The following is a 26,643-nucleotide window of genomic DNA, read 5'->3' as shown; positions in this document are numbered from 1 at the left end:
TGTCTCCTATACTTCACATCTCTTACTGTCTCCTATAATTCACATCTCTGACTGTCTCCTATACTTCACATCTCTTACTGTTTCCTATACTTCACATCTCTTACTGTCTCCTATAATTCACATATCTTACAGTCTCCTATAATTCACATCTCTGACTGTCTCCTATACTTCACATCTCTTACTGTCTCCTATACTTCACATCTCTTACTGTCTCCTATACTTCACATCTCTTACTGTCTCCTATAATTCACATATCTTACTGTCTCCTACATTTCACATCTCTGACTGTCTCCTATAATTCACATCTTTTACTGTCTCCTATACTTCACATCTCTTACTGTCTCCTACATTTCACATATCTTACTGTCTCCTATACTTCACATCTCTTACTGTCTCCTATAATTCACATCTCTTACTGTCTCCTATAATTCACATCTCTTACTGTCTCCTATACTTCACATCTCTTACTGTCTCCTATACTTCACATATCTTACTGTCTCCTACATTTCACATCTCTGACTGTCTCCTATACTTCACATCTCTTACTGTCTCCTATACTTCACATCTCTGACTGTCTCCTATACTTCACATATCTTACTGTCTCCTATACTTCACATCTCTTACTGTCTCCTATACTTCACATCTCTTACTGTCTCCTATAATTCACATCTCTGACTGTCTCCTATACTTCACATCTCTTACTGTCTCCTATACTTCACATCTCTTACTGTCTCCTATAATTGACATCTCTGACTGTCTCCTATAATTCACATCTCTGACTGTCTCCTATACTTCACATCTCTTACTGTCTCCTATACTTCACATCTCTTACTGTCTCCTATAATTCACATCTCTGACTGTCTCCTATACTTCACATCTCTTACTGTCTCCTATACTTCACATCTCTTACTGTCTCCTATAATTCACATCTCTGACTGTCTCCTATACTTCACATCTCTTACTGTTTCCTATACTTCACATCTCTTACTGTCTCCTATAATTCACATATCTTACAGTCTCCTATAATTCACATCTCTGACTGTCTCCTATACTTCACATCTCTTACTGTCTCCTATACTTCACATCTCTTACTGTCTCCTATACTTCACATCTCTTACTGTCTCCTATACTTCACATCTCTTACTGTCTCCTATAATTCACATATCTTACTGTCTCCTACATTTCACATCTCTGACTGTCTCCTATAATTCACATCTTTTACTGTCTCCTATACTTCACATCTCTTACTGTCTCCTACATTTCATATATCTTACTGTCTCCTACACTTCACATCTCTTACTGTCTCCTATAATTCACATCTCTTACTGTCTCCTATAATTCACATCTCTTACGGTCTCCTATACTTCACATATCTTACTGTCTCCTATAATTCACATCTCTTACTGTCTCCTACATTTCACATCTCTGACTGTCTCCTATACTTCACATCTCTTACTGTCTCCTATAATTCACATCTCTGACTGTCTCCTATAATTCACATCTCTTACTGTCTCCTATACTTCACATCTCTTACTGTCTCCTATACTTCACATCTCTTACTGTCTCCTATCATTCACATCTCTTACTGTCTCCTACATTTCACATCTCTGACTGTCTCCTATACTTCACATCTCTTACTGTCTCCTACATTTCACATATCTTACTGGCTCCTTTACTTCACATATCTTACTGTCTCCTATACTTCACATCTCTTACTGTCTCCTATAATTCACATCTCTTACTGTCTCCTATAATTCACATCTCTGACTGTCTCCTATAATTCACATCTCTTACTGTCTCCTATACTTCACATCTCTTACTGTCTCCTATACTTCACATCTCTTACTGTCTCCTATCATTCACATCTCTTACTGTCTCCTACATTTCACATCTCTGACTGTCTCCTATACTTCACATCTCTTACTGTCTCCTACATTTCACATATCTTACTGGCTCCTTTACTTCACATATCTTACTGTCTCCTATACTTCACATCTCTTACTGTCTCCTATAATTCACATCTCTTACTGTCTCCTATAATTCACATCTCTTACTGTCTCCTATACTTCACATCTCTTACTGTCTCCTATCATTCACATCTCTTACTGTCTCCTACATTTCACATCTCTGACTGTCTCCTATACTTCACATCTCTTACTGTCTCCTATAATTCACATATCTTACAGTCTCCTATATTTCACATCTCTGACTGTCTCCTATAATTCACATCTCTTACTGTCTCCTATACTTCACATCTCTTACTGTCTCCTATACTTCACATCTCTTACTGTCTCCTATAATTCACATATCTTACTGTCTCCTACATTTCACATCTCTGACTGTCTCCTATAATTCACATCTCTTACTGTCTCCTATACTTCACATCTCTTACTGTCTCCTACATTTCACATATCTTACTGTCTCCTATACTTCACATCTCTTACTGTCTCATATAATTCACATCTCTTACTGTCTCCTATAATTCACATCTCTTACTGTCTCCTACATTTCACATATCTTACTGGCTCCTTTACTTCACATATCTTACTGTCTCCTATACTTCACATATCTTACTGTCTCCTATACTTCACATCTCTTACTGTCTCCTATACTTCACATCTGTTACTGTCTCCTATACTTCACATCTCTTACTGTCTCCTACATTTCACATATCTTACTGTCTCCTATACTTCACATCTCTTACTGTCTCCTATAATTCACATCTCTTACTGTCTCCTATAATTCACATCTCTTACTGTCTCCTATACTTCACATCTCTTACTGTCTCCTATCATTCACATCTCTTACTGTCTCCTACATTTCACATCTCTGACTGTCTCCTATACTTCACATCTCGTACTGTCTCCTATACTTCACATCTCTGACGGTCTCCTATACTTCACATCTCTTACTGTCTCCTATACTTCACATCTCTTACTGTCTCCTATACTTCACATCTCTTACTGTCTCCCATAATTCACATATCTTACAGTCTCCTATATTTCACATCTCTGACTGTCTCCTATAATTCACATCTCTTACTGTCTCCTATACTTCACATCTCTTACTGTCTCCTATAATTCACATCTCTGACTGTCTCCTATAATTCACATCTCTTACTGTCTCCTATACTTCATATCTCTTACAGTCTCATACATTTCACATATCTTACTGTCTCCTATACTTCACATCTATTACTGTCTCCTATACTTCACATCTCTTACTGTCTCCTATAATTCACATCTCTTACTGTCTCCTATAATTCACATCTCTTACTGTCTCCTACATTTCACATCTCTGACTGTCTCCTATACTTCACATCTCTTACTGTCTCCTATAATTCACATATCTTACTGTCTCCTACATTTCACATCTCTGACTGTCTCCTATAATTCACATCTTTTACTGTCTCCTATACTTCACATCTCTTACTGTCTCCTACATTTCACATATCTTACTGTCTCCTATACTTCACATCTCTTACTGTCTCCTATAATTCACATCTCTTACTGTCTCCTATAATTCACATCTCTTACGGTCTCCTATACTTCAAATCTCTTACTGTCTCCTATAATTCACATCTCTTACTGTCTCCTACATTTCACATCTCTGACTGTCTCCTATACTTCACATCTCTTACTGTCTCCTATAATTCACATCTCTGACTGTCTCCTATAATTCACATCTCTTACTGTCTCCTATACTTCACATCTCTTACTGTCTCCTATACTTCACATCTCTTACTGTCTCCTATCATTCACATCTCTTACTGTCTCCTACATTTCACATCTCTGACTGTCTCCTATACTTCACATCTCGTACTGTCTCCTATACTTCACATCTCTGACTGTCTCCTATACTTCACATCTCTTACTGTCTCCTATACTTCACATCTCTTACTGTCTCCTATACTTCACATCTCTTACTGTCTCCTATAATTCACATCTCTTACTGTCTCCTATAATTCACATCTCTTACTGTCTCCTATACTTCACGTCTATTACTGTCTCCTATAATTCACATCTCTTACTGTCTCCTACATTTCACATCTCTGACTGTCTCCTATACTTCACATCTCTTAATGTCTCCTATAATTCACATCTCTGACTGTCTCCTATAATTCACATCTCTTACTGTCTCCTATACTTCACATCTCTTACTGTCTCCTATAATTCACATCTCTTACTGTCTCCTATACTTCACATCACTTACTGTCTCCTATACTTCACATCTCTTACTGTCTCCTATAATTCACATCTCTTACTGTCTCCTATACTTCACATCTCTTACTGTCTCCTACACTTCACATCTCTTACTGTCTCCTACATTTCACATCTCTGACTGTCTCCTATACTTCACATCTCTTACTGTCTCCTATAATTCACATCTCTGACTGTCTCCTATAATTCACATCTCTTACTGTCTCCTATACTTCACATCTCTTACTGTCTCCTATAATTCACATCTCTTACTGTCTCCTATACTTCACATCTCTTACTGTCTCCTATACTTCACATCTCTTACTGTCTCCTATAATTCACATCTCTTACTGTCTCCTATACTTCACATCTCTTACTGTCTCCTACACTTCACATCTCTTACTGTCACCTACATTTCACATCTCTGACTGTCTCCTATACTTCACATCTCTTACTGTCTCCTATAATTCACATCTCTGACTGTCTCCTATAATTCACATATCTTACTGTCTCCTATACTTCACATCTCTTACTGTCTCCTATAATTCACATCTCTTACTGTCTCCTATACTTCACATCTCTTACAGTCTCCTATACTTCACATATCTTACTGTCTCCTACATTTCACATCTCTGACTGTCTCCTATACTTCACATCTCTTACTGTCTCCTATACTTCACATCTCTGACTGTCTCCTATACTTCACATATCTTACTGTCTCCTATACTTCACATCTCTTACTGTCTCCCATACTTCACATCTCTTACTGTCTCCTATAATTCACATCTCTGACTGTCTCCTATACTTCACATCTATTACTGTCTCATATACTTCACATCTCTTACTGTCTCCTATAATTCACATCTCTTACTGTCTCCTATAATTCACATCTCTTACTGTCTCCTATACTTCATATCTCTTACAGTCTCATACATTTCACATATCTTACTGTCTCCTATACTTCACATCTATTACTGTCTCCTATACTTCACATCTCTTACTGTCTCCTATAATTCACATCTCTTACTGTCTCCTATAATTCACATCTCTTACTGTCTCCTACATTTCACATCTCTGACTGTCTCCTATACTTCACATCTCTTACTGTCTCCTATAATTCACATATCTTACTGTCTCCTACATTTCACATCTCTGACTGTCTCCTATAATTCACATCTTTTACTGTCTCCTATACTTCACATCTCTTACTGTCTCCTACATTTCACATATCTTACTGTCTCCTATACTTCACATCTCTTACTGTCTCCTATAATTCACATCTCTTACTGTCTCCTATAATTCACATCTCTTACGGTCTCCTATACTTCAAATCTCTTACTGTCTCCTATAATTCACATCTCTTACTGTCTCCTACATTTCACATCTCTGACTGTCTCCTATACTTCACATCTCTTACTGTCTCCTATAATTCACATCTCTGACTGTCTCCTATAATTCACATCTCTTACTGTCTCCTATACTTCACATCTCTTACTGTCTCCTATACTTCACATCTCTTACTGTCTCCTATCATTCACATCTCTTACTGTCTCCTACATTTCACATCTCTGACTGTCTCCTATACTTCACATCTCGTACTGTCTCCTATACTTCACATCTCTGACTGTCTCCTATACTTCACATCTCTTACTGTCTCCTATACTTCACATCTCTTACTGTCTCCTATACTTCACATCTCTTACTGTCTCCTATAATTCACATCTCTTACTGTCTCCTATAATTCACATCTCTTACTGTCTCCTATACTTCACGTCTATTACTGTCTCCTATAATTCACATCTCTTACTGTCTCCTACATTTCACATCTCTGACTGTCTCCTATACTTCACATCTCTTAATGTCTCCTATAATTCACATCTCTGACTGTCTCCTATAATTCACATCTCTTACTGTCTCCTATACTTCACATCTCTTACTGTCTCCTATAATTCACATCTCTTACTGTCTCCTATACTTCACATCTCTTACTGTCTCCTATACTTCACATCTCTTACTGTCTCCTATAATTCACATCTCTTACTGTCTCCTATACTTCACATCTCTTACTGTCTCCTACACTTCACATCTCTTACTGTCACCTACATTTCACATCTCTGACTGTCTCCTATACTTCACATCTCTTACTGTCTCCTATAATTCACATCTCTGACTGTCTCCTATAATTCACATATCTTACTGTCTCCTATACTTCACATCTCTTACTGTCTCCTATAATTCACATCTCTTACTGTCTCCTATACTTCACATCTCTTACAGTCTCCTATACTTCACATATCTTACTGTCTCCTACATTTCACATCTCTGACTGTCTCCTATACTTCACATCTATTACTGTCTCATATACTTCACATCTCTTACTGTCTCCTATAATTCACATCTCTTACTGTCTCCTATAATTCATATCTCTTACTGTCTCCTATAATTGACATCTCTGACTGTCTCCTATAATTCACATCTCTGACTGTCTCCTATACTTCACATCTCTTACTGTCTCCTATACTTCACATATCTTACTGTCTCCTATAATTCACATCTCTGACTGTCTCCTATACTTCACATCTCTTACTGTCTCCTATACTTCACATCTCTTACTGTCTCCTATAATTCACATCTCTGACTGACTCCTATACTTCACATCTCTTACTGTTTCCTATACTTCACATCTCTTACTGTCTCCTATAATTCACATATCTTACAGTCTCCTATAATTCACATCTCTGACTGTCTCCTATACTTCACATCTCTTACTGTCTCCTATACTTCACATCTCTTACTGTCTCCTATACTTCACATCTCTTACTGTCTCCTATAATTCACATATCTTACTGTCTCCTACATTTCACATCTCTGACTGTCTCCTATAATTCACATCTTTTACTGTCTCCTATACTTCACATCTCTTACTGTCTCCTACATTTCACATATCTTACTGTCTCCTATACTTCACATCTCTTACTGTCTCCTATAATTCACATCTCTTACTGTCTCCTATAATTCACATCTCTTACTGTCTCCTATACTTCACATCTCTTACTGTCTCCTATACTTCACATATCTTACTGTCTCCTACATTTCACATCTCTGACTGTCTCCTATACTTCACATCTCTTACTGTCTCCTATACTTCACATCTCTGACTGTCTCCTATACTTCACATATCTTACTGTCTCCTATACTTCACATCTCTTACTGTCTCCTATACTTCACATCTCTTACTGTCTCCTATAATTCACATCTCTGACTGTCTCCTATACTTCACATCTCTTACTGTCTCCTATACTTCACATCTCTTACTGTCTCCTATAATTGACATCTCTGACTGTCTCCTATAATTCACATCTCTGACTGTCTCCTATACTTCACATCTCTTACTGTCTCCTATACTTCACATCTCTTACTGTCTCCTATAATTCACATCTCTGACTGTCTCCTATACTTCACATCTCTTACTGTCTCCTATACTTCACATCTCTTACTGTCTCCTATAATTCACATCTCTGACTGTCTCCTATACTTCACATCTCTTACTGTTTCCTATACTTCACATCTCTTACTGTCTCCTATAATTCACATATCTTACAGTCTCCTATAATTCACATCTCTGACTGTCTCCTATACTTCACATCTCTTACTGTCTCCTATACTTCACATCTCTTACTGTCTCCTATACTTCACATCTCTTACTGTCTCCTATACTTCACATCTCTTACTGTCTCCTATAATTCACATATCTTACTGTCTCCTACATTTCACATCTCTGACTGTCTCCTATAATTCACATCTTTTACTGTCTCCTATACTTCACATCTCTTACTGTCTCCTACATTTCATATATCTTACTGTCTCCTACACTTCACATCTCTTACTGTCTCCTATAATTCACATCTCTTACTGTCTCCTATAATTCACATCTCTTACGGTCTCCTATACTTCACATATCTTACTGTCTCCTATAATTCACATCTCTTACTGTCTCCTACATTTCACATCTCTGACTGTCTCCTATACTTCACATCTCTTACTGTCTCCTATAATTCACATCTCTGACTGTCTCCTATAATTCACATCTCTTACTGTCTCCTATACTTCACATCTCTTACTGTCTCCTATACTTCACATCTCTTACTGTCTCCTATCATTCACATCTCTTACTGTCTCCTACATTTCACATCTCTGACTGTCTCCTATACTTCACATCTCTTACTGTCTCCTACATTTCACATATCTTACTGGCTCCTTTACTTCACATATCTTACTGTCTCCTATACTTCACATCTCTTACTGTCTCCTATAATTCACATCTCTTACTGTCTCCTATAATTCACATCTCTGACTGTCTCCTATAATTCACATCTCTTACTGTCTCCTATACTTCACATCTCTTACTGTCTCCTATACTTCACATCTCTTACTGTCTCCTATCATTCACATCTCTTACTGTCTCCTACATTTCACATCTCTGACTGTCTCCTATACTTCACATCTCTTACTGTCTCCTACATTTCACATATCTTACTGGCTCCTTTACTTCACATATCTTACTGTCTCCTATACTTCACATCTCTTACTGTCTCCTATAATTCACATCTCTTACTGTCTCCTATAATTCACATCTCTTACTGTCTCCTATACTTCACATCTCTTACTGTCTCCTATCATTCACATCTCTTACTGTCTCCTACATTTCACATCTCTGACTGTCTCCTATACTTCACATCTCTTACTGTCTCCTATAATTCACATATCTTACAGTCTCCTATATTTCACATCTCTGACTGTCTCCTATAATTCACATCTCTTACTGTCTCCTATACTTCACATCTCTTACTGTCTCCTATACTTCACATCTCTTACTGTCTCCTATAATTCACATATCTTACTGTCTCCTACATTTCACATCTCTGACTGTCTCCTATAATTCACATCTCTTACTGTCTCCTATACTTCACATCTCTTACTGTCTCCTACATTTCACATATCTTACTGTCTCCTATACTTCACATCTCTTACTGTCTCATATAATTCACATCTCTTACTGTCTCCTATAATTCACATCTCTTACTGTCTCCTACATTTCACATATCTTACTGGCTCCTTTACTTCACATATCTTACTGTCTCCTATACTTCACATATCTTACTGTCTCCTATACTTCACATCTCTTACTGTCTCCTATACTTCACATCTGTTACTGTCTCCTATACTTCACATCTCTTACTGTCTCCTACATTTCACATATCTTACTGTCTCCTATACTTCACATCTCTTACTGTCTCCTATAATTCACATCTCTTACTGTCTCCTATAATTCACATCTCTTACTGTCTCCTATACTTCACATCTCTTACTGTCTCCTATCATTCACATCTCTTACTGTCTCCTACATTTCACATCTCTGACTGTCTCCTATACTTCACATCTCGTACTGTCTCCTATACTTCACATCTCTGACGGTCTCCTATACTTCACATCTCTTACTGTCTCCTATACTTCACATCTCTTACTGTCTCCTATACTTCACATCTCTTACTGTCTCCCATAATTCACATATCTTACAGTCTCCTATATTTCACATCTCTGACTGTCTCCTATAATTCACATCTCTTACTGTCTCCTATACTTCACATCTCTTACTGTCTCCTATAATTCACATCTCTGACTGTCTCCTATAATTCACATCTCTTACTGTCTCCTATACTTCATATCTCTTACAGTCTCATACATTTCACATATCTTACTGTCTCCTATACTTCACATCTATTACTGTCTCCTATACTTCACATCTCTTACTGTCTCCTATAATTCACATCTCTTACTGTCTCCTATAATTCACATCTCTTACTGTCTCCTACATTTCACATCTCTGACTGTCTCCTATACTTCACATCTCTTACTGTCTCCTATAATTCACATATCTTACTGTCTCCTACATTTCACATCTCTGACTGTCTCCTATAATTCACATCTTTTACTGTCTCCTATACTTCACATCTCTTACTGTCTCCTACATTTCACATATCTTACTGTCTCCTATACTTCACATCTCTTACTGTCTCCTATAATTCACATCTCTTACTGTCTCCTATAATTCACATCTCTTACGGTCTCCTATACTTCAAATCTCTTACTGTCTCCTATAATTCACATCTCTTACTGTCTCCTACATTTCACATCTCTGACTGTCTCCTATACTTCACATCTCTTACTGTCTCCTATAATTCACATCTCTGACTGTCTCCTATAATTCACATCTCTTACTGTCTCCTATACTTCACATCTCTTACTGTCTCCTATACTTCACATCTCTTACTGTCTCCTATCATTCACATCTCTTACTGTCTCCTACATTTCACATCTCTGACTGTCTCCTATACTTCACATCTCGTACTGTCTCCTATACTTCACATCTCTGACTGTCTCCTATACTTCACATCTCTTACTGTCTCCTATACTTCACATCTCTTACTGTCTCCTATACTTCACATCTCTTACTGTCTCCTATAATTCACATCTCTTACTGTCTCCTATAATTCACATCTCTTACTGTCTCCTATACTTCACGTCTATTACTGTCTCCTATAATTCACATCTCTTACTGTCTCCTACATTTCACATCTCTGACTGTCTCCTATACTTCACATCTCTTAATGTCTCCTATAATTCACATCTCTGACTGTCTCCTATAATTCACATCTCTTACTGTCTCCTATACTTCACATCTCTTACTGTCTCCTATAATTCACATCTCTTACTGTCTCCTATACTTCACATCACTTACTGTCTCCTATACTTCACATCTCTTACTGTCTCCTATAATTCACATCTCTTACTGTCTCCTATACTTCACATCTCTTACTGTCTCCTACACTTCACATCTCTTACTGTCTCCTACATTTCACATCTCTGACTGTCTCCTATACTTCACATCTCTTACTGTCTCCTATAATTCACATCTCTGACTGTCTCCTATAATTCACATATCTTACTGTCTCCTATACTTCACATCTCTTACTGTCTCCTATAATTCACATCTCTTACTGTCTCCTATACTTCACATCTCTTACAGTCTCCTATACTTCACATATCTTACTGTCTCCTACATTTCACATCTCTGACTGTCTCCTATACTTCACATCTCTTACTGTCTCCTATACTTCACATCTCTGACTGTCTCCTATACTTCACATATCTTACTGTCTCCTATACTTCACATCTCTTACTGTCTCCTATACTTCACATCTCTTACTGTCTCCTATAATTCACATCTCTGACTGTCTCCTATACTTCACATCTCTTACTGTCTCATATACTTCACATCTCTTACTGTCTCCTATAATTCACATCTCTTACTGTCTCCTATAATTCATATCTCTTACTGTCTCCTATAATTGACATCTCTGACTGTCTCCTATAATTCACATCTCTGACTGTCTCCTATACTTCACATCTCTTACTGTCTCCTATACTTCACATATCTTACTGTCTCCTATAATTCACATCACTGACTGTCTCCTATACTTCACATCTCTTACTGTCTCCTATACTTCACATCTCTTACTGTCTCCTATAATTCACATCTCTGACTGTCTCCTATACTTCACATCTCTTACTGTTTCCTATACTTCACATCTCTTACTGTCTCCTATAATTCACATATCTTACAGTCTCCTATAATTCACATCTCTGACTGTCTCCTATACTTCACATCTCTTCCTGTCTCCTACATTTCACATATCTTACTGGCTCCTTTACTTCACATATCTTACTGTCTCCTATACTTCACATCTCTTACTGTCTCCTATAATTCACATCTCTTACTGTCTCCTATAATTCACATCTCTTACTGTCTCCTATACTTCACATCTCTTACTGTCTCCTATCATTCACATCTCTTATTGTCTCCTACATTTCACATCTCTGACTGTCTCCTATACTTCACATCTCTTACTGTCTCCTATAATTCACATATCTTACAGTCTCCTATATTTCACATCTCTGACTGTCTCCTATAATTCACATCTCTTACTGTCTCCTATACTTCACATCTCTTACTGTCTCCTATACTTCACATCTCTTACTGTCTCCTATAATTCACATATCTTACTGTCTCCTACATTTCACATCTCTGACTGTCTCCTATAATTCACATCTCTTACTGTCTCCTATACTTCACATCTCTTACTGTCTCCTACATTTCACATATCTTACTGTCTCCTATACTTCACATCTCTTACTGTCTCATATAATTCACATCTCTTACTGTCTCCTATAATTCACATCTCTTACTGTCTCCTACATTTCACATATCTTACTGGCTCCTTTACTTCACATATCTTACTGTCTCCTATACTTCACATATCTTACTGTCTCCTATACTTCACATCTCTTACTGTCTCCTATACTTCACATCTGTTACTGTCTCCTATACTTCACATCTCTTACTGTCTCCTACATTTCACATATCTTACTGTCTCCTATACTTCACATCTCTTACTGTCTCCTATAATTCACATCTCTTACTGTCTCCTATAATTCACATCTCTTACTGTCTCCTATACTTCACATCTCTTACTGTCTCCTATCATTCACATCTCTTACTGTCTCCTACATTTCACATCTCTGACTGTCTCCTATACTTCACATCTCGTACTGTCTCCTATACTTCACATCTCTGACGGTCTCCTATACTTCACATCTCTTACTGTCTCCTATACTTCACATCTCTTACTGTCTCCTATACTTCACATCTCTTACTGTCTCCCATAATTCACATATCTTACAGTCTCCTATATTTCACATCTCTGACTGTCTCCTATAATTCACATCTCTTACTGTCTCCTATACTTCACATCTCTTACTGTCTCCTATACTTCACATCTCTTACTGTCTCCTATAATTCACATATCTTACTGTCTCCTACATTTCACATCTCTGACTGTCTCCTATAATTCACATCTCTTACTGTCTCCTATACTTCACATCTCTTACTGTCTCCTACATTTCACATATCTTACTGTCTCCTATACTTCACATCTCTTACTGTCTCATATAATTCACATCTCTTACTGTCTCCTATAATTCACATCTCTTACTGTCTCCTATACTTCACATCTCTTACTGTCTCCTATAATTCAAATCTCTTACTGTCTCCTACATTTCACATCTCTGACTGTCTCCTATACTTCACATCTCTTACTGTCTCCTATAATTCACATCTCTGACTGTCTCCTATAATTCACATCTCTTACTGTCTCCTATACTTCACATCTCTTACTGTCTCCTACATTTCACATATCTTACTGTCTCCTATACTTCACATCTCTTACTGTCTCCTATAATTCACATCTCTTACTGTCTCCTATACTTCACATCTCTTACTGTCTCCTATACTTCACATCTCTTACTGTCTCCTACATTTCACATCTCTGACTGTCTCCTATACTTCACATCTCTTACTGTCTCCTATACTTCACATCTCTGACTGTCTCCTATACTTCACATATCTTACTGTCTCCTATACTTCACATCTCTTACTGTCTCCTATACTTCACATCTCTTACTGTCTCCTATAATTCACATCTCTGACTGTCTCCTATACTTCACATCTCTTACTGTCTCCTATACTTCACATCTCTTACTGTCTTCTATAATTCACATCTCTGACTGTCTCCTATACTTCACATCTCTTACTGTTTCCTATACTTCACATCTCTTACTGTCTCCTACATTTCACATCTCTTACTGTCTCCTATAATTCACATCTCTGACTGTCTCCTATACTTCACATCTCTTACTGTCTCCTATACTTCACATCTCTTACTGTCTCCTATACTTCACATCTATGACTGTCTATACTTCACATCTCTGACAGTCTCCTATACTTCACATCTTTCACTGTCTCCTATAATTCACATCTCTTACTGTCTCCTACATTTCACATATCTTACTGTCTCCTATACTTCACATCTCTGACGGTCTCCTATACTTCACATCTCTTACTGTCTCCTATACTTCACATCTCTTACTGTCTCCTATAATTCACATCTCTTACTGTCTCCTACATTTCACATCTCTGACTGTCTCCTATAATTCACATCTCTTACTGTCTCCTATACTTCACATCTCTTACTGTTTCCTATACTTCACATCTCTTACTGTCTTCTATAATTCACATCTCTGACTGTCTCCTATACTTCACATCTCTTACTGTTTCCTATACTTCACATCTCTTACTGTCTCCTACATTTCACATCTCTTACTGTCTCCTATAATTCACATCTCTGACTGTCTCCTATACTTCACATCTCTTACTGTCTCCTATACTTCACATCTCTTACTGTCTCCTATACTTCACATCTATGACTGTCTATACTTCACATCTCTGACAGTCTCCTATACTTCACATCTTTCACTGTCTCCTATAATTCACATCTCTTACTGTCTCCTACATTTCACATCTCTTACTGTCTCCTATACTTCACATCTCTTACTGTCTCCTACATTTCACATCTCTGACTGTCTCCTATACTTCACATCTCTTACTGTCTCCTATAATTCACATCTCTGACTGTCTCCTATAATTCACATCTCTTACTGTCTCCTATACTTCACATCTCTTACTGTCTCCTACATTTCACATATCTTACTGTCTCCTATACTTCACATCTCTTACTGTCTCCTATAATTCACATCTCTTACTGTCTCCTATACTTCACATCTCTTACTGTCTCCTATACTTCACATCTCTTACTGTCTCCTACATTTCACATCTCTGACTGTCTCCTATACTTCACATCTCTTACTGTCTCCTATACTTCACATCTCTGACTGTCTCCTATACTTCACATATCTTACTGTCTCCTATACTTCACATCTCTTACTGTCTCCTATACTTCACATCTCTTACTGTCTCCTATAATTCACATCTCTGACTGTCTCCTATACTTCACATCTCTTACTGTCTCCTATACTTCACATCTCTTACTGTCTTCTATAATTCACATCTCTGACTGTCTCCTATACTTCACATCTCTTACTGTTTCCTATACTTCACATCTCTTACTGTCTCCTACATTTCACATCTCTTACTGTCTCCTATAATTCACATCTCTGACTGTCTCCTATACTTCACATCTCTTACTGTCTCCTATACTTCACATCTCTTACTGTCTCCTATACTTCACATCTATGACTGTCTATACTTCACATCTCTGACAGTCTCCTATACTTCACATCTTTCACTGTCTCCTATAATTCACATCTCTTACTGTCTCCTACATTTCACATATCTTACTGTCTCCTATACTTCACATCTCTGACGGTCTCCTATACTTCACATCTCTTACTGTCTCCTATACTTCACATCTCTTACTGTCTCCTATAATTCACATCTCTTACTGTCTCCTACATTTCACATCTCTGACTGTCTCCTATAATTCACATCTCTTACTGTCTCCTATACTTCACATCTCTTACTGTTTCCTATACTTCACATCTCTTACTGTCTTCTATAATTCACATCTCTGACTGTCTCCTATACTTCACATCTCTTACTGTTTCCTATACTTCACATCTCTTACTGTCTCCTACATTTCACATCTCTTACTGTCTCCTATAATTCACATCTCTGACTGTCTCCTATACTTCACATCTCTTACTGTCTCCTATACTTCACATCTCTTACTGTCTCCTATACTTCACATCTATGACTGTCTATACTTCACATCTCTGACAGTCTCCTATACTTCACATCTTTCACTGTCTCCTATAATTCACATCTCTTACTGTCTCCTACATTTCACATCTCTTACTGTCTCCTATACTTCACATCTCTTACTGTCTCCTATACTTCACATCTCTTACTGTCTCCTATAATTCACATCTCTTACTGTCTCCTACATTTCACATCTCTGACTGTCTCCTATAATTCACATCTCTTACTGTCTCCTATACTTCACATCTCTTACTGTCTCCTACATTTCACATATCTTACTGTCTCCTATACTTCACATATCTTACTGTCTCATATAATTCACATCTCTTACTGTCTCCTATAATTCACATCTCTTACTGTCTCCTATACTTCACATCTCTTACTGTCTCCTATAATTCACATCTCTTACTGTCTCCTACATTTCACATCTCTGACTGTCTCCTATACTTCACATCTCTTACTGTCTCCTATAATTCACATCTCTGACTGTCTCCTATATTTCACATCTCTTACTGTCTCCTATACTTCACATCTCTTACTGTCTCCTACATTTCACATATCTTACTGTCTCCTATAATTCACATCTCTTACTGTCTCCTATACTTCACATCTCTTACTGTCTCCTATACTTCACATCTCTTACTGTCTCCTACATTTCACATCTCTGACTGTCTCCTATACTTCACATCTCTTACTGTCTCCTATACTTCACATCTCTGACTGTCTCCTATACTTCACATATCTTACTGTCTCCTATACTTCACATCTCTTACTGTCTCCTATACTTCACATCTCTTACTGTCTCCTATAATTCACATCTCTGACTGTCTCCTATACTTCACATCTCTTACTGTCTCCTATACTTCACATCTCTTACTGTCTCCTATAATTCACATCTCTGACTGTCTCCTATACTTCACATCTCTTACTGTTTCCTATACTTCACATCTCTTACTGTCTCCTACATTTCACATCTCTGACTGTCTCCTATACTTCACATCTCTTACTGTCTCCTATACTTCACATCTCTTACTGTCTCCTACATTTCACATATCTTACTGTCTCCTATACTTCACATATCTTACTGTCTCCTATACTTCACATCTCTTACTGTCTCCTATACTTCACATCTCTTACTGTCTCCTATACTTCACATCTCTTACTGTCTCCTATACTTCACATCTCTTACTGTCTCCTACTTCACATCTCTGACTGTCTCCTATACTTCACATCTCTTACTGTCTCCTATAATTCACATCTCTGACTGTCTCCTATATTTCACATCTCTTACTGTCTCCTATACTTCACATCTCTTACTGTCTCCTATACTTCACATCTCTTACTGTCTCCTATAATTCACATATCTTACTGTCTCCTATACTTCACATCTCTGACTGTCTCCTATACTTCACATCTCTTACTGTCTCCTACATTTCACATCTCTGACTGTCTCCTATACTTCACATCTCTTACTGTCTCCTATACTTCACATCTCTGACTGTCTCCTATACTTCACATATCTTACTGTCTCCTATACTTCACATCTCTTACTGTCTCCTATACTTCACATCTCTTACTGTCTCCTATAATTCACATCTCTGACTGTCTCCTATACTTCACATCTCTTACTGTCTCCTATACTTCACATCTCTTACTGTCTCCTATAATTCACATCTCTGACTGTCTCCTATACTTCACATCTCTTACTGTTTCCTATACTTCACATCTCTTACTGTCTCCTACATTTCACATCTCTGACTGTCTCCTATACTTCACATCTCTTACTGTCTCTTATACTTCACATCTCTTACTGTCTCCTACATTTCACATATCTTACTGGCTCCTTTACTTCACATATCTTACTGTCTCCTTTACTTCACATATCTTACTGTCTCCTATACTTCACATCTCTTACTGTCTCCTATACTTCACATCTCTTACTGTCTCCTATACTTCACATCTATGACTGTCTATACTTCACATCTCTGACAGTCTCCTATACTTCACATCTTTCACTGTCTCCTATAATTCACATTTCTTACTGTCTCCTACATTTCACATATCTTACTGTCTCCTATATTTCACATCTCTTACTGTCTCCTATACTTCACATCTCTTACTGTCTCCTATAATTCACATATCTTACAGTCTCCTATAATTCACATCTCTGACTGTCTCCTATACTTCACATCTCTTATTGTCTCCTATACTTCACATCTCTTACTGTCTCCTATACTTCACATCTCTTACTGTCTCCTATAATTCACATCTCTGACTGTCTCCTATACTTCACATCTCTTACTGTCTCCTATAATTCACATCTCTGACTGTCTCCTATAATTCACATCTCTTACTGTCTCCTATACTTCACATCTCTTACTGTCTCCTACATTTCACATATCTTACTGTCTCCTATACTTCACATCTCTTACTGTCTCCTATAATTCACATCTCTTACTGTCTCCTATACTTCACATCTCTTACTGTCTCCTATAATTCACATCTCTTACTGTCTCCTATACTTCACATCTCTTACTGTCTCCTACATTTCACATCTCTTACTGTCTCCCATACTTCACATCTCTTACTGTCTCCTACATTTCACATCTCTGACTGTCTCCTATACTTCACATCTCTTACTGTCTCCTATAATTCACATCTCTGACTGTCTCCTATAATTCACATCTCTTACTGTCTCCTATACTTCACATCTCTTACTGTCTCCTACATTTCACATATCTTACTGTCTCCTATACTTCACATCTCTTACTGTCTCCTATAATTCACATCTCTTACTGTCTCCTATACTTCACATCTCTTACTGTCTCCTATAATTCACATCTCTGACTGTCTCCTATTCTTCACATCTCTTACTGTTTCCTATACTTCACATCTCTTACTGTCTCCTACATTTCACATCTCTGACTGTCTCCTATACTTCACATCTCTTACTGTCTCCTATACTTCACATCTCTTACTGTCTCCTACATTTCACATATCTTACTGGCTCCTTTACTTCACATATCTTACTGTCTCCTATACTTCACATATCTTACTGTCTCCTATACTTCACATCTCTTACTGTCTCCTATACTTCACATCTCTTACTGTCTCCTATACTTCACATCTATGACTGTCTATACTTCACATCTCTGACAGTCTCCTATACTTCACATCTTTCACTGTCTCCTATAATTCACATCTCTTACTGTCTCCTACATTTCACATATCTTACTGTCTCCTATACTTCACATCTCTGACTGTCTCCTATACTTCACATCTCTTACTGTCTCCTATACTTCACATCTCTTACTGTCTCCTATAATTCACATCTCTTACTGTCTCCTATACTCCACATCTCTTACTGTCTCCTATACTTTCAAATAAAGCTGTACATATGTAATATTTATCCTCCAGATAGGGGAAAGTGTTCTAGGTGTCAGTACAGGTCAGTGGTACACTATCTGTGTGCCCTTTCTGTCTTTCTCTCCTCATCACTCTCTCTCCCCCTCAGGATCCTGAAGCCAAGTCAGGGTCAGAACGCCTCAGTCCCAGGTCAGCTAAACCGACAGGGGTGAGTACGGTCTCCAACCTCTCACTACTTCTCCCCCTCTCTTTCTTTCTCTGCCCTTCTTCTTTAGTTCCTTAACTCATAAAAAAGAAATACTACAATTTTAATTTATAATGAATAAAAATCCCCCATCTCTCCCCCCTCTCTGTCTGTCAATCTAAGTATTTCTGTCAGGAGCTGGTACAGAAATACCCCTGAGGACAGTGAGACGCTCAGACAGCCCAGGGAGTTCTGCTTCTTCAGGCTAACTGGTTCCTCCCTCACTCCCTCTATGACCCCTCATTCCCTGACCCTTGACCTCTGGGCCTTCTATCAGCCCCATGTTCCACTATGGTTCGACCACCACCAATGCTAATAGTCCTTCTAACCTCCCTCTAACCTCCCTCTAACCTCCCTCTAACCTCCCTCTGATGGTTCAGTCCAGTGCTCTCTGCCCAGGACCCTATCCAATGGATTTTTGCTATAGTTACATAGATTTTTCTATCTCCTTTTGCATGTGTACAGACGGATTCTGTTTATTTGCTTACCTCGTGTTTCGGACATTTCAGTGAAAAGTTGTCGTCTTGGAACATACAGCCTGAGAGAGAGAGAAAGAGAGAGAAGGAAGGAGACAGAGAGGGAGAGAAGGAAAGAGAGAGATAGAGGTAGAGGGAGAAGGAAGAGATATAGAGAGGGAAAGAGGGAGAGAGGGTAGTCGGGAGAGAGAGATATAGAGAGGGAGAGAGTGAGAGAGGGAGAGAGGGTAGTAGAGAGAGAGTGAGAGAGGGAGAGAGGGTAGTAGCGAGAGAGTGAGACAGGAAGAGAGGGTAGTAGGGAGAGAGAGAGGGAGAGAGGGAGAGAGGGTAGTAGGGAGAGAGAGAGTGAGAGAGGGAGAGAGGGTAGTAGGGAGAGAGAGAGGGAGAGAGGGAGAGAGGGAGAGAATGATAGGATGAGGTAGGTTGCAGCCATGGTGTACTCTGCAGGATTAAACTGGTCCTTCAGTTCCTCTCAGTGCTGCCTCTGTGAGGAGTTCTAATCCCCACTGTACCTACTGATGGCATGAGGTAATGTGAGGGGAGGCCATACCTACATACAGCATATGCTTATACACAAATGAACACACACACACACACACACACACACACACACACACACACACACACACACACACACACACACACACACACACACACACACACACACACACACACACACACGCTCCCTCCACCACTTCATTCCCCCCTCCCCCCTTCACCCTTTCCTCTTACTCCCCTCCCCCTTCACCCTTCCCTCCTACTCCGCCCATCCCACACTCCTTCTTGCCCGCTTTATCCATCCCTCCTCTCTCCTCTCTCTCTCTTTCTGAGGGCTCTTACCTATCTCCTTCGCGCAGATGTAGTGGTATTTGTGAGGGCAGCCTGTCCAGCAGCAGCTGATGGACGCGCCCACTCTCTGGCACTTGGAGCAGCTCTGGAGACCAGACAGACAGACAGAGAGAGAGAAAGACGGACAGAGGGACAGACAGGCAGACAGCCAGACAGAAAGACATAGAGCCATACAGACGGACAGACAGACAGTCAGACAGTCCCCAGTTAATAATAAAGCATATACTTGCTGTTGCCAACAATATGTCACTGTGTCCAACATGTCACTGTAGTCAACATGTCACTGTGTCCAATATGTCACTGTGTCCAATATGCCACTGTGTCCAATATGTCACTGTGGTCAACAAGTCACTGAGTCCAACATGTCACTGTGTCCAACATGTCACTGTGACCAACATGCCACTGTGTCCAATATGTCACTGTGTCCAACATGTCACTGTGTCCAATATGTCACTGTGGCCAATATGTCACTGTGTCCAACATGTCACTGTGGTCAACATGTCCCTGTGTCCAATATGTAACGGTGTCCAACATGTCACTGTGTCCAACATGTCACTGTGTCCAATATGTCACTGTGGTGAACATGCCACTGTGGTCAACATGTCCCTGTGTCCAATATGTCACTGTGTCCAATATGTCACTGTGGTCAACATGTCACTGCGTCCAACATGTCACTGTGTCCAACATGTCACTGTGTCCAACATGTCACTGTGTCCAACATGTACATTTCTCCAATACGTCACTGTGGCCAATATGTCACTGTGTCCAACAAGTAAATGTGAACAACATGTAAATGTGTCCAACATGTCACTGTGTCCAACATGTCACTGTGTCCAACATGTCACTGTGATCAACATGTCACTGTGTCCAACAAGTAAATGTGAACCACATGTAAATGTGTCCAATATGTCACTGTGTCCAATATGTCACTGTGTCCAATATGTCACTCTGGTCAACATGTCACTGTGTCCAATATGTCACTGTGGCCAATATGTCACTGTGTCCAACATGTCACTGTGTCCAATATGTCACTGTGGTCAACATGCCACTGTGGTCAACATGTTAATGTGTCCAATATGTCAATGTGTACAACATGTCACTGTGTCCAATATGTCACTGTGGTCAACATGTCACTGCGTCCAATATATCACTGTGTCCAAAATGTCATTGTGTCCAATATGTCACTGTGGTCAACATGCCACTGTGGTCAACATGCCACTGTGGCCAATATGTCACTGTGTCCAACATGTCACTGTGTCCAATATGTCACTGTGGTCAACATGCACTGTGGCCAATATGTCACTGTGTCCAACATGTCACTGTGTCCAACATGTCACTGTGTCCAACATGTCACTGTGGTCAACATGTCACTGTGTCCAACATGTCACTGTCTCCAATATGTCACAATGGCCAATATGTCACTGTGTCCAACATGTCACTGTGTCCAATATGTCACTGTGGTCAACATGCCACTGTGGTCAACATGTCACTGTGTCCAATATGTCACTGTGTCCAACATGTCACTGTGTCCAACATGTCACTGTGTCCAACATGTAAATGTGTGCAATATGTCACTGTGTCCAACATGTCACTGTGTCCAACATGTAAATGTGTCCAACATGTAAATGTGTCCAATATGTAAATGTGTCCAATATGTCACTGTGTCCAACATGTCACTGTGTCCAACATGTAAATGTGTCCAATATGTCACTGTGTCCAACATGTCACTGTGTCCAACATGTAAATGTGTCCAACATGTAAATGTGTCCAATATGTCACTGTGCCCAATATGCCACTGTGTCCAATATGTCACTGTGGTCAACATGGCACTGTGTCCAACATGTCACTGTCTCCAATATGTCACTGTGGCCAATATGTCACTGTGCCCAATATGTCACTGTGTCCAATATGTCACTGTGGTCAACATGTCACTGTGTCCAACATGTCATTGTCTCCAATATGTCACTGTGGCCAATATGTCACTGTGTCCAACATGTCACTGTGTCCAATATGTCACTGTGGTTAACATGCCACTGCTGTCAACATGTCACTGTGTCCAATATGTCAATGTGTCCAACATGTCACTGTGTCCAATATGTCACTGTGGTCAACATGTCACTGCGTCCAATATATCACTGTGTCCAAAATGTCACTGTCTCCAATATGTCACAGTGGTCAACATGCCACTGTGGTCAACATGCCACTGTGTCCAATATGTCACTGTGGCCAATATGTCACTGTGTCCAACATGTCACTGTGTCCAACATGTCACTGTGTCCAACATGTCACTGTGGTCAACATGTCACTGCGTCCAACATGTCACTGTGTCCAACATGTACATGTCTCCAATACATCACTGTAGCCAACATGTCACTGTGTCCAACATGTCACTGTGTCCAACATGTAAATGTTTCCAACTTGTAAATGTGTCCAATATGTCACTGTGTCCAACATGTCACTGTGGTCAACATGTCACTGTGTCCAACATGTCACTGTCTCCAATATGTCACTGTGGCCAATATGTCACTGTGTCCAACATGTCACTGTGTCCAATATGTCACTGTGGTCAACATGCCACTGTGGTCAACATGTCACTGTGTCCAATATGTCACTGTGTCCAACATGTCACTGTGTCCAACATGTCACTGTGGTCAACATGCCACTGTGTCCAATATGTCACTGTGTCCAACATGTCACTGTGTCCAACATGTCACTGTGGTCAACATGTCACTGCGTCCAATATGTCACTGTGTCCAAAATGTCATTGTGTCCAATATGTCACTGTGGTCAACATACCACTGTGGTCAACATGCCACTGCTTCCAACATGTCACTGTGTCCAACATGTAAATGTCTCCAATACGTCACTGTGGCCAACATGTCACTGTGTCCAACATGTCACTGTGTCCAACATGTCACTGTGTCCAACATGTAAATGTGTCCAATATGTCACTGTGTCCAACATGTCACTGTGTCCAACATGTAAATGTGTCCAACATGTAAATGTGTCCAATATGTAAATGTGTCCAATATGTCACTGTGTCCAACATGTCACTGTGTCCAACATGTAAATGTGTCCAATATGTCACTGTGTCCAACATGTCACTGTGTCCAACATGTAAATGTGTCCAACATGTAAATGTGTCCAATATGTCACTGTGCCCAATATGCCACTGTGTCCAATATGTCACTGTGGTCAACATGTCACTGTGTCCAACATGTCACTGTCTCCAATATGTCACTGTGGCCAATATGTCACTGTGCCCAATATGTCACTGTGTCCAATATGTCACTGTGGTCAACATGTCACTGTGTCCAACATGTCACTGTCTCCAATACGTCACTGTGGCCAATATGTCACTGTGTCCAACATGTCACTGTGTCCAATATGTCACTGTGGTCAACATGCCACTGTGGTCAACATGTCACTGTGTCCAATATGTCAATGTGTCCAACATGTCACTGTGTCCAATATGTCACTGTGGTCAACATGTCACTGCGTCCAATATATCACTGTGTCCAAAATGTCATTGTGTCCAATATGTCACTGTGGTCAACATGCCACTGTGTCCAATATGTCACTGTGGCCAATATGTCACTGTGTCCAACATGTCACTGTGTCCAACATGTCACTGTGTACAATATGTCACTGTGGTCAACATGTCACTGCGTCCAACATGTCACTATGTCCAACATGTAAATGTCTCCAATACATCACTGTGGCCAACAAGTAAATGTGAACAACATGTAAATGTGTCCAACATGTCACTGTGTCCAACAAGTAAATGTGAACCACATGTAAATGTGTCCAATATGTCACTGTGTCCAATATGTCACTGTGTCCAATATGTCACTCTGGTCAACATGTCACTGTGTCCAATATGTCACTGTGGCCAATATGTCACTGTGTCCAACATGTCACTGTGTCCAACATGTCACTGTGTCCAACATGTAAATGTGTCCAATATGTCACTGTGTCCAACATGTCACTATGTCCAACATGTAAATGTGTCCAACATGTAAATGTGTCCAATATGTAAATGTGTCCAATATGTCACTGTGTCCAACATGTCACTGTGTCCAACATGTAAATGTGTCCAATATGTCACTGTGTCCAACATGTCACTGTGTCCAACATGTAAATGTGTCCAACATGTAAATGTGTCCAATATGTCACTGTGCCCAATATGCCACTGTGTCCAATATGTCACTGTGGTCAACATGTCACTGTGTCCAACATGTCACTGTCTCCAATATGTCACTGTGGCAAATATGTCACTGTGCCCAATATGTCACTGTGTCCAATATGTCACTGTGGTCAACATGTCACTGTGTCCAACATGTCACTGTCTCCAATATGTCACTGTGGCCAATATGTCACTGTGTCCAACATGTCACTGTGTCCAATATGTCACTGTGGTCAACATGCCACTGTGGTCAACATGTTAATGTGTCCAATATGTCAATGTGTACAACATGTCACTGTGTCCAATATGTCACTGTGGTCAACATGTCACTGCGTCCAATATATCACTGTGTCCAAAATGTCATTGTGTCCAATATGTCACTGTGGTCAACATGCCACTGTGGTCAACATGCCACTGTGTCCAATATGTCACTGTGGCCAATATGTCACTGTGTCCAACATGTCACTGTGTCCAATATGTCACTGTGGTCAACATGTCACTGCGTCCAACATGTCACTATGTCCAACATTTAAATGTCTCCAATACGTCACTGTGGCCAACAAGTAAATGTGAACAACATGTAAATGTGTCCAACATGTCACTGTGTCCAACATGTCACTGTGTCCAACATGTCACTGTGTCCAACATGTCACTGTGATCAACATGTCACTGTGTCCAACAAGTAAATGTGAACCACATGTAAATGTGTCCAATATGTCACTGTGTCCAATATGTCACTGTGGTCAACATGTCACTGTGTCCAATATGTCACTGTGGCCAATATGTCACTGTGTCCAACATGTCACTGTGTCCAATATGTCACTGTGGTCAACATGCACTGTGGCCAATATGTCACTGTGTCCAACATGTCACTGTGTCCAACATGTCACTGTGTCCAACATGTCACTGTGGTCAACATGTCACTGTGTCCAACATGTCACTGTCTCCAATATGTCACAATGGCCAATATGTCACTGTGTCCAACATGTCACTGTGTCCAATATGTCACTGTGGTCAACATGGCACTGTGGTCAACATGTCACTGTGTCCAATATGTCACTGTGTCCAACATGTCACTGTGTCCAACATGTCACTGTGTCCAACATGTAAATGTGTGCAATATGTCACTGTGTCCAACATGTCACTGTGTCCAACATGTAAATGTGTCCAACATGTAAATGTGTCCAATATGTAAATGTGTCCAATATGTCACTGTGTCCAACATGTCACTGTGTCCAACATGTAAATGTGTCCAATATGTCACTGTGTCCAACATGTCACTGTGTCCAACATGTAAATGTGTCCAACATGTAAATGTGTCCAATATGTCACTGTGCCCAATATGCCACTGTGTCCAATATGTCACTGTGGTCAACATGGCACTGTGTCCAACATGTAACTGTCTCCAATATGTCACTGTGGCCAATATGTCACTGTGCCCAATATGTCACTGTGTCCAATATGTCACTGTGGTCAACATGTCACTGTGTCCAACATGTCACTGTGTCCAACATGTCACTGTGTCCAACATGTACATTTCTCCAATACGTCACTGTGGCCAATATGTCACTGTGTCCAACAAGTAAATG

At 39.5% G+C, this 26,643-nt stretch overlaps 1 protein-coding gene across 1 annotated transcript in view; it reads right to left on the bottom strand.

The window, feature by feature from the left end:
- The window catches only part of rai1 (retinoic acid induced 1), a 467,666-nt gene that overhangs the window by 88,554 nt on the left and 352,469 nt on the right, over positions 1–26,643 (bottom strand). Inside the window, exons 2-3 of the mRNA XM_045715556.2 lie at positions 20,860–20,953; positions 20,032–20,081 (exon numbers count right to left, since the gene is read on the bottom strand). Of these exons, the coding sequence (XP_045571512.2) occupies positions 20,032–20,081; positions 20,860–20,953 (144 nt within the window). The remainder of the gene's footprint in view (positions 1–20,031; positions 20,082–20,859; positions 20,954–26,643) is intronic.

The sequence above is a fragment of the Salmo salar genome, chromosome 03 (assembly GCF_965601325.2).
Source record: "Salmo salar chromosome 03, fSalSal1, whole genome shotgun sequence".
Classification (NCBI taxonomy): Eukaryota; Metazoa; Chordata; class Actinopteri; order Salmoniformes; family Salmonidae; genus Salmo; species Salmo salar.
This window is presented reverse-complemented; position numbering and strand designations above follow the sequence as displayed.